This window comes from Nicotiana sylvestris, chromosome 6, assembly GCF_000393655.2.
Source record: "Nicotiana sylvestris chromosome 6, ASM39365v2, whole genome shotgun sequence".
NCBI classification, from domain to species: domain Eukaryota; kingdom Viridiplantae; phylum Streptophyta; class Magnoliopsida; order Solanales; family Solanaceae; genus Nicotiana; species Nicotiana sylvestris.
Window position 1 is genome coordinate 62,764,107 of NC_091062.1, and position 11,035 is coordinate 62,775,141.

General features: G+C 35.6%; 1 protein-coding gene across 1 annotated transcript; it reads left to right on the forward strand.

Moving 5' to 3' along the window:
• Positions 1 to 373: 373 nt before the first annotated feature.
• Positions 374 to 8,423, forward strand: LOC104236170 (probable calcium-binding protein CML20). Its single transcript, XM_009790049.2, has 8 exons — positions 374 to 543; positions 746 to 769; positions 4,776 to 4,896; positions 4,991 to 5,027; positions 5,191 to 5,218; positions 6,379 to 6,531; positions 6,629 to 6,731; positions 8,090 to 8,423. Exons 1-8 carry the CDS (start codon positions 541 to 543, stop codon positions 8,152 to 8,154), a joined length of 534 nt encoding a protein of 177 aa, XP_009788351.1. The 5' UTR covers positions 374 to 540; the 3' UTR covers positions 8,155 to 8,423.
• Positions 8,424 to 11,035: the final 2,612 nt, after the last annotated feature.

An 11,035-nucleotide genomic window follows, 5' to 3' on the forward strand; every position in this document is an offset into this window, starting at 1 on the left:
ATCCACATATCCTTAAAACCGCGTATAAATTTAATTGTTATCCGTTTTAAGGGTAAACAATCATCATATGGTATCATTTCGCATATAATGTCTTCACATTATTTCATCAATTTTTTTTTCGAAATTAGGTTCAAATTTGTTGATCCAAATAATTACCGGATCATAATTCATAAATCCTTCCAAATAATACCTGAAATCCCAGGTATAGTTACTGAGGTCGTCACTACTACTACTACTATTTGAGGTGAAACTTTCAGAATTTAAAACTTCAGGGGTCTAAGTAAAGATACCCTCCTTTATGCTTATCTTTTTTTCCAGCCTTGCACTTGGGGCAGCCAATAGAGGTAAGAATCTGAACTTCACGGGTCTAAGTGAAATTACCCTTTCCCAAAATAAAATAAAAAACATGGGAGTTATTGAAAATCCTTTTCAGTTTCAGAAATAGTCCAACGCGTTTCCTCCTCCTAGAAGAAGCAGTACAACTCTACCCAGACGACCATCTCCTAGATCTCCCTCTCATCATTCTAAGTCTTTATCAAAATGGTACTAGCTTCTTCTTCAATTTCATAAGATTCTCTTCGTTTTGATTTACTTTTTTCACAAGTTCAAGAATTACTATAACGCATGGAGAAACTTGCCTCAGTTTCCTGTTTAATACAATTTCTGCTAATACCCTTTTGGAGTTCTCTAATACTGCTTGGATGTTATTAATCCTTCTTTTTTTTCCTTTTGATTTTTTTTGCAGACTTATTTAGAAGAAAGATCAACGGTAATGATTCTAGCCTTTTTGAATGTCCTTTTCTTTGAATATTTTTATTTATGTTTATGTGGAGGTGTTGATCTTTTGTTGGTAGCTTTCTTTGTTTGAGGTAAAAGGAAATAGATTGTTGTTGGAAAGGACCCAAAGGTGGAGCTAGGATTTCAACTTTATGAGTTTCTGAAATTTAGAAGATAACTTCAAGTAACTGAATTCTAAATTTAATGTTTGTACATATTTACCTGGGTGTATAATTACGACCCTAGCAATAATTAATAATTATGCACCGCTTTTCAATAGACTCTTAATGAATTTCTTAATACTAATACAATTAGTGGGTTCAGTCGAACTCGTATTTGGGTTTCTAGCTCCTCCCCTGAACGAAACCGGAGACGAAGAGAGGTGGGAAGAGGGGGGGGGGGTTCTAGCACTTGAAAAGAAAAGAAAAAGAAAGTTCGTTTCAGCTTATAATTAGGTAGAAATACATGAAGAGCTTTCACAAGGGGTGAAACGCCGCTGTTATTTCCTTTTTTACTTTCTTCCGTAACTGCAATCTATATGAAAACATCCTGAGCTGTGGTTGTTTTCATTTGTGATAGAAGCATAGAGCTCTTTTGAGCTGTTGATCTGATTGGAAAATCAGATTATGTCACTAGGAAAAGAAACATGTCCGGTTTATGATTTGTCAACTAAAAGGGAACAAAAATACAAGATTAAAAACGGGAAAGATAGTTTATGCTGGAAGGTGGTCTTACCCAGCTACTTCATTTTCTTGTGTTTGTTCCCCTTCATGTTTATGTTTTTCGACGTGCCGATACTCCCTAAGTTGTATGGGTAATTTAAAAAAAGTAATCTATCATATTACATTAAGGTTTCAATTAGATAGTTTAGCTATAGGTCTTCAGACCTCTTTTTTCTTCTTTTTTGAGAATCTTGTGCTATGTGAAAATTTTCATATATCTCAAGGAACCCAAGCTCTGATGCCGTGCCACTCCACCTGGTTATTTCTCTTTTCGAAAAATCTGTAGTATGACGTGCTGTAAAGCTAGTCAAGTGGGTGTTAAATATTAATCAAACACCATGCTCTAGAGAGTAATATAAGTTGTTGACAACACATTAATCTAAGCATGGAGCAAGTCTTTTATCTCCAATTAGCACTTCAAACATAACCGCCGATGATCCTCTGATGACACATAAGAACTTGCTTCCAACTCTCTGATTCTCATCCCTTATCTTCATCATCCTTCTCCAAATGTATCTCCCTTTTGTCCTCTCTAACAGTATATGTTGGCTATGAAATGGTCACTTTCTTAGTGCTGTCCTTTCCATTTATAAAATTTACCCTTATCAAAAAGAAAATCCGCTATGATGGCAGTATATGGTGCCAAAAAACATTTTGTTGAACCAACAAGTTCTAAATGCTGCGACTTATATAGCCTCTCCTCTTGTGTTTTCTTATGCATTGCGTTTAAATACTTGGGAAAGTAAATTAAAATTGTAAGTTTTCTTTACCTTTTCTTTAGAAGAATGAGATTGAAAAACAAAACAACCTGGTCTAGAAAGAATAAAGTGTGGTTAGATGGGATGTGGTGTCTAAATGCAGACAATTCAGATATCTAACTTAGTATTCCAGGAGAACGACATGATACAAACAACATTAATTACGCCTCAGTCCCAAACAAAGTTGGGGTTGGCAAGATGAATCCTCACTTTTTTCCTTAAGCTTAGCTCATATCATCATCATGCCAAAATAAAATATATAAAATAGTAATAATAATAAGAAACATAGTAATATTTATGCCTATTCATAACTAGTAAGTGTTACATATATGAATCTTTTTCTTCCATTGTGCCAAATCTTTAGCTAAGTGTGTACTAATTCCAAGGATTTGTAGATCTTTCGAGACAACTTCCTTACATGTGATTTTAGGTCTACCTCGCCCCTTTCTAATACCTTCACTTACAATAGTTTCACACCTAAATACCAGTGCCTCTGTACGGCGGCGCAAGATATGATCAAACCATCTCAAGCGACCTTCTCTTATTTTATCCTCAATGCATGCTACTTGAACCTTTTGGCGAATGTGGTCATTTTTTATCTTTTCTAATCTTTTATGGCCATACATCCATCTTAGCACAGTATCTCTGCAACACTCATCTTATGAATATGTTAGACTTTAGTAGCCTAATATACACTATCATATCATATTGCGATTTTATAACTGTTCTATAGTATTTACCTTTCTCTTTGGTAGGCATCCTTCTATCACACTACACTCCATTAGTACTTTTCGATTTCATCCATCCGATTTTAATCCTATGGGTAACATCTTCATCTATTATGCCATTCTCTCGAAACAACAAACCTATGTATTTAAATTATTTGCATTTTGGCACCACAATCCCATCTAGTCTCACCTTAACTTCGTTCTTCTCATGCTGACTAAACTTACAATGCATGTATTCAGTCTTACTTCTATTTATTCTATAGCTTAGTCTCCAAGGCGCTTCTCCATATCTCAAGCTTTTGGTTGACAACCTCACTAGTTTTGTCAATTAACACAATGTCATCAACAAATAAGATACACTATGGGACCTCATCTTGTATTGTGTTGGTTAGCTCATCCATCAAACTAGGGTAAGCAAGTAGGGGCTCAATGCCGAACCATGGTATAAACCCTTTATTTTAGGGAACCTTCTGTATCTCCTACTACTATTCTCACGCTAGTGATGGCTCTTTGATACATATCCTTTATGGCATTTATATAACAGAAAAGGGTCGGATATACGCCTTTACTTTTTTTTATTGTTCAATCGTGTCTCTTGTTATACTTTCAGTTCATATAATACCTTTACCGTTCATCAAAGTTCTACATTTACCCATGTTTTAAAGGACATGACACATGGCATTGTCTGAGTGAAAGAACCAACCCATAATTAAGAAAACCCAACCAGACTCGGTTACCCATACCTGCCCGACCCTTCTCCCTCAATTAAAACATGTCAAATGAATCCCCTCGTAAAGGACTGACTTGGTTATTATGAATTCCTTTCTTCTCCTTCCCGCACCAAAGGACCTTCCGTAACACTCTATCATATGCTTTCTCTAGATCAATAAATACCATGGATAGATCTTTCTTCCTTTCGTGATAAATTTTCATCAATCTTCATAGCAAGAATATGGCTTCCGTTATAGATCTACCGGGCATAAATCCAAACTGGTTCTCTGTCACTCTTGTCGTATTTATCCGTCTACGCTTTATCACTCTTTCCCAGAGTTTCATCATTTGAGTTATGAGTTTAGTGCCACATAGTTCGCACAACTTTGAATATCTCCATTATTTTTATAAATTGGTATCAGGGTACTCTTTCTCCACTTTTTGGGCATTCTACCACTTCTTAGTATAGCATTAAATAGCTTTGTGAATGTGAGTCATTCTACTCCGATCTCTACCAGGCACTTCCAGACCTCTATATAGATGCTATCTGGACCACAAGCTTTGCGAATCTTCATATTTTTTTATGGCATCCTTTACCTCTATCGACCTAATTCTATGAGTGTAGCTAAATTTTCTATCGCACACAGACGTCTAAAGGTCTACAATGCTATTCTCTTGGTTCGAGTTGAACAATTGATATAACATATAGATCTGAATTGCACCCAAGGGTGGTTTAGGGGTCTGATATGAAAACCATGAGATTTCGGGTTCAGATTTTCGTGGAGGCAAAAAACACTAGGTGATTTTCTTCCCATGCCTGAGCCATTGCGGGTAGAGTTACTTGGTAATTGTGCTGATGGGAGGGTAGCAGGTACCTGATGGAATAGTCGAGGTAAGCGCAAGCTAGCCCAGATACCACTTTCATCACAAAAAGAAAAGAATTAAATAGATGTATCGAGAAAGAAATATGCTATAGAAAGATAGCTGGCTGGACACTGTGTGATATTGGATATGTGCTTGATACTACTCCATCTCTGATCTTAGTCTGTATCACTCACCTGAATTATGGCGTCCTGCAGGCAAGCCTTTACAGAGGTGCATCACGGAGAGAGAAACCCAGAGGACGTAATCAGGGGTTAACTCAACAGAAAAGGCAAGAAATAAGAGAGGCTTTTGAGCTTTTTGATACAGACAACTCTGGTAGTAAAATAAACCTCAAGGAGATCCATACTAGATGTGGTTATTGATATTTAAACTTCTTTCTGACTGTGTTAATTTTTTGCAACTTATTTAGGAACCATTGATGCCAAAGAGCTCAATGTTGCTATGAGGTTTGTGATAATTTCTTGCTTTGGTTACAACGTCCTCGATATCTATTAAATAACCTTCTTTGACTTTTTGATAATTCTACTTTCTCCCACATTCTCATGGTCTGTGGTATCTTTCCTGCTTCATTTTATTGATAAATAAAACTAATATGCTTTTTTTTTTAAGGGCCCTGGGTTTTGAAGCAACTGAAGAGGTATTTATATGCTAGTTCTATATTCAACTGTATCGTTCTGTTTAACAGCACATTTCATACAGTAGAAGTCTAGAAGATATGGAATGACAACAATATCTGTACTTGTTTCTGAAGCGTATAATTTGAATTATGTGATTCAATACTTTACTTTTTGTCCTATTACAGATAGCAGTTTTCTTGCTTTATTATTGCTGACTGAAAGATTCTATGATTTTTGAATTTGTGTTTGGTTCTTTTGGTTTTTCATGTTCAAGTTGCATATTTATGCAGGTTTTTTTTGTTTCCTCTTTTGCCGTCGATGCTCCTATACCCTGCATGTAATGGCCTCCTCTATATTTTGATTTGTAACTTTCCCCAGCATTATCTTTTTGCTGATATTTCAGTAAAAGCTAATCTTTACTTATCAAAAAAGGTTTGCATACCCTGCAATGATTAACATAAATTTCTTTCATCTTTCATTCTTTTTCCTGTTTGGACACGTTGAGCTTATTTTAAGAGTGTGCTCTTTCCATTGCTACACTAAGCCGGATTCTTAGTAGATGTCTTGTGTGGCTATCAAATAATGAATTACTAGTGACTGTTTAGCAGCTCTTCCACTTTGTACATCATGATTGTCAAAGTAGACAGCCTGGTTACAAATTTCAGAGTGATTTTGATCTTGAAACATAAATTGAGTTGCATTATTTTGTGTTTATCTGTGCTGAAGTGATGCCAAAGATCTTTAGGTAGTTGCACTGAAGGATGTGCAGCTTATTGTTTTGATCCAGGGAAATAAAGGAATCTATAGATTATTGAAAAGGATTTTTTATTTTTATTTTCATTTTGTATTTTTGTTTGCTCTGTATTCCTAGCCTATAACATGTTGGCTGATCCCACCGGCAAAATCTCGAAGATTTGGACTGTAGGTGCCTGTATCACTATTTTAACATTTCTAATATTATTTGATTACTCATTCACTTGTTATTTGACGCGTCATTTTGCGAATAAGTTCATCATTTACTCTCTCTCTCTCTCTCGCTCTCATTTTGTTAATTTGGAGCCTTTCCATCGTGTCATATTGTCTATTTCTGGCTTAAAAACTTGATTTTAGTTTTTCTTCTTCTTGTCAGGTCTTCTCGTATGTGTTAGTGCACTTATGATCTCTGTGTTTGTTATTCCAGGAGATCAATCGAATGATTGCAGAAGTTGACAAGGATGGCAGTGGTGCAATTGATTTTGATGAATTTGTGCACATGATGACTGCCAAGTTTGGAGAAAGGGATACTAAAGAGGAGCTCAAGAAAGCATTCGACGTTATTGATCAAGATAAAAATGTGCCTGCTTTTTCTTGCCCTCCTGCTTTCTGCTTATTTGGTTGTCTTCCTGACAGTTCTGTTATTGGTTACTAATCATCAGATAATTTAAATGCAGGGGAAGATCTCTTTTGCAGACATTCAAAGAATCGCCGATGAGTTGGGGGAGCGATTTACTGACAGAGAAATCCAGGAAATGATAGAAGCGGCAGATCAAGATCGTAAGTTAGGCTTTATTATCTAGTTTTCCTCTTTATGCTTTAGTGCTTTACTTGTTTCAATATATGTTGGTATTTAAGATATTTTACTGGTGGAGCTTTCTGAAAAGACCTAGCTAATCCAAAAACTGTTATACCCAAATTCCAAAAATTGACATCTTAATATATATTACCACTTGTTTAAGATAATATAACAGACGTACTAAGAAGAAAGTCTTATCTTTTCCAAACCTTAGTTGTTGACCTTGTCTAATGTTTGTCTTCCCCTGAGTTTCTCTTAGCTACAAATACATTAAGATTTTATATTGTTTGTATATGTTACTGTTACTAACTCTGAAACAGATGCTGTATACTAATACCATGAAATTTTTGAGAGTCCCTTTTACATTAAAATTCTAATCTTAGGACATTGTACTTTATTTTTTTCGAGATAAATATTCAGTTAGCTGTTGAATTGTTGATTGGTTTAATGTTTCACAAACTATCTTGAAATTAACTCATCAAGTTGATGATAAAATCCATGGGGGTTCCAGTGGACATTATGCCTTCGGTCACATAAACTATAGCATGTGATGCGATTGAGGGATCTGAACACATTTCAATAATAGCATAGCTATATGATAACAGTAAACAAGGTCAATGTTGTTGAAATATGTTGCAGGACTACTTATCTCCAGGCAGTTCCACTTGGTAAAATCTTACTGGCTGATTAGTGAACCTCACAACTCTTGTACTGGTCATCGACACCCCATGACTTAGATTATATGTACGGAAAAGGGCCAAATATATCCCTGTACTAGCAGAAAAGGTTTAAATGTACCCCTCGTTATACTTTGAGTCCAAATATAGCCTTGTCATTATATTATTAGTTCAAATATACCCCTTTCCGTTAAGTTTGTCTAAAGTGGACATCCAATCCTACGTGACACTGACATTTGTTGAGGTGGATGCCACATGACTTGCCACCTCAGCACCCCTAACTCATTTTAGCCCTCCCTTCTATTTTTTCCAACACTAAAATTTCCTTCCCCTCCACCACTATTGCTATCATTACCCCTACCATGAAAAATATTGTATTTTAAATTTTAGTTTTTATATATGGATTAGGGGCACTGAGGTGGCATGCAATGCAACATCCACCTCATTAAATATCAGTGCACGTAAGATTGGATGTTCACCTTGGACAATTCTCTTTGGGTGTTGCTGAATTTGACTATAACTCACAGTTCTGCACCGCTCTGTCTCTCCCCTTGGTTGGGAGGGAGGGAGGGGATGTTCTAATTTTTTTTTTCCGTTTCCCCTGAATCTGTTGCTGCATGTTACGGAATATATTGAGGAACTCTTGGCTGTAAATATTGCAGGTGATGGAGAGGTTAATGTTGATGACTTCATGAGGATGATGAGGAGAACTAACTTTGGGCATTAAGTATTGCTACACCTGGGACATTTGAGGCAATTCTGTTGTTATAATATGGTGTTACAGTTTCAGTAAATATGATTTCGATGTACTAGAGAATGGTCAAAACAGCTGAATTAGAGAACCAGTACCCAGGGTCTCCGCTAGTTAATGGAATATGTATTATTCAAGTTTGTGGTAATAAGGATTTCTCGTTTGTAAACAGCTAAGCTAATATGGTCTCAAGTCAGTTTGGTCGATTACATAAATTATCAATTATCACTATTCATTTTGCTTCAGTTGACCCTTTTCACTCACTGCTAAAAAACTGTCAAAAACTGTCCACAGTATACTAACCGAAATCGGTCGGAAGAGGAAATCGACTGAAATCGATCGGAAATACATAAATTGGTTGCAAAAGTCAAATAATTTTTTTTACATAAAGATACCGACCACCATCAGTCGGAAAAAGTGGTCCCACAATAAAAAAACACTGCTATGTCTGACACATGAAAATTTTGACCGATGTTGGTTGGAAAATGGTCAATCTTTGACCAAAACCTGGTTAGACTTGCATATTATCTACCAAAAAAAGTTTAATTAAATTTTTTTAAGAATACCGACTGAAATCGATTGGAAAATTTAATTTATTTTTTTATGCCCAGTGTCAATTGTTTTTTTTTTGTAACAAAAAATTATTTTTAAAATAATTATGAAGTTACCGACCGAAAATTATTTGGTATTTATGGTAAAAAATGATCAACCACTGATAGATTATTTTTATTTACAATCTACATATATTTAACGTTCTAAATATGTGTATACACACATACACACACACACACACATAAACGCATACGCTCACACGTGCGCGCGCACACACACATTGTGTGATTTGATCGAGTATATGTTGTTGTTGCTACAACTTAAGTTTTAATATAGCACTACATCTTATAACACTATACATTTTGTTTTTAAATATAGCGTGTTGGATGCCAATACTTAGACTCGATCGCTCCCACATTAAAACTCAATATTTAATCTACTAAGGCCGTTAGTATGCCCGAGCGTCTTGCCAGTTAAATTCAAGAATGATGCATGTACTAGGTTAAATAAAGCGATAAAAAACATATCATAGGTTTTTTTTTTGAGCAAACATGAAGCATATATATTAAAAGCTAAAGAGAGTTTGTTAAATCATTGACTAGTAGTGTGCCACTTAGGTCACATTGATTGCTAGGCTTGCTAAACCATTGCAAGCATCCATAGATAAGTACTTAACAAACCAACGGCCATTGTCTACATCATAATTTACAAGATTAAAAACCACATTTGGAGATACTAAAAAAACTTTCTTCTTCACTCCTGGACTTCCTTCCATCTTAGACATGGTGTGGGCAACACTGTTGCATTCCCTAAACGTGTGCTGGAGGAGGGTCACCTTCCCTTGGTGCATTAACGACCTGCAAATATTAACAACATTATCAAACAGTTTATTACCACATAGCTTGAATGGCCTCCGCACAGTCTGTTTCAATTTGTAGTGGAAATAAGTCCTACTCATGGGCAGTTTTGAGTCCCTCCTTAATTGCTTTTATTTCAGCTTCCAATGATCCCATAACATGAATGAGTTTGTTAAAACCAACGACCCAATGCCCATTATTGTTACGGAATACTCCTCCTTGAGAGCTTTGGAAGTTGTTGTGACTAGTATCGACGTTTAGTTGGTACCATCCCTTTAGAGATCTTTGCCACTTAATTTGAAGTCGAATCTTTTGGATGGGAAGCGGATTGTATTCCGTGAGCATCTTGTACTCCACTTCTTTTTGAGTAATATTTTTAAAGAAAACATCATTCTTCAAATTATTTTGATTGTTGGCATTCCTAGTAATCCAAATTTCCCATAGGATGAAGGGGAGGATATAATTCCATTCAATTTGGTTGTCTTAAAGACATTTTTTGATTTTTTAAATGAGTTATCCAGTGGCCTCTAGATGGATCATGCATGGTTAACCCTCCCAAATTGTCCCAAAAAGTTCTACTTATAGTGCAAGTCATGAAAATATGTGTGATAGTCTCTTCTTCTTTCTTGTCACATATGGGACAATTTGGTCAATGTTGATACCAATATGAGCAAGGTACTTTCTACAAGGAAGTCTATTATGGAGACATTGCCAAAGGAAGAATTTCATTTTGTTTGGGTATGATGAGGATCAAATCCAATCATATTCCAATTAGTTTGTTTCTACTTGTCCCATAAGGTTGTAACAACTTTTACTAGTGAAGATTCCTTTGGAGGAAAGAGACCAAATAGCAATATCATTTAAGGGGCCCTTTGTACGAATTTTTGTCTTAAGAATATTTTGATGAATTTCCGGAAGGATGTCTATGGAGAGGTTTGTGAGATCCCATTGGTTGTTAAGCAAGATATCTTTGATTCTTAGGTTGTATATTTCCGATCTAATGGGACCCTCAATTATACTCCTAAGCTTATCTGAGTTTGGATCCATTTGTTATCCCAAATGTTTTTTATTGGATTTAAGATGAGGAGACCATCTTATACCTTTATTGCATAATTTCCATCCTTTTAAGATGGCCTTCCAGATAAAGGAGAGATTCACTTTAGGGCAATTCTCTCCATACTTGGTGATAATTAGTCTTGCCCAGGGAGAAGTTGATTGAGTGAGAAAAACATATCATAGGTTAATTGAATATAATTGAATTTTCAATTGATCAAGTATTCGAGCAAGTACTAATAAGGTGATCGAGAATAAAACATCCAAGCATAAATGACTTAGGGTGTGTTTGGTATGAAGGAAAACATTTTCCGGAAAATATTTTCCAATTATCTCATGTTTGGTTGACTTAAATGTTTTAGAAAATATTATCTCATCAATTCATTTTCCTCCAA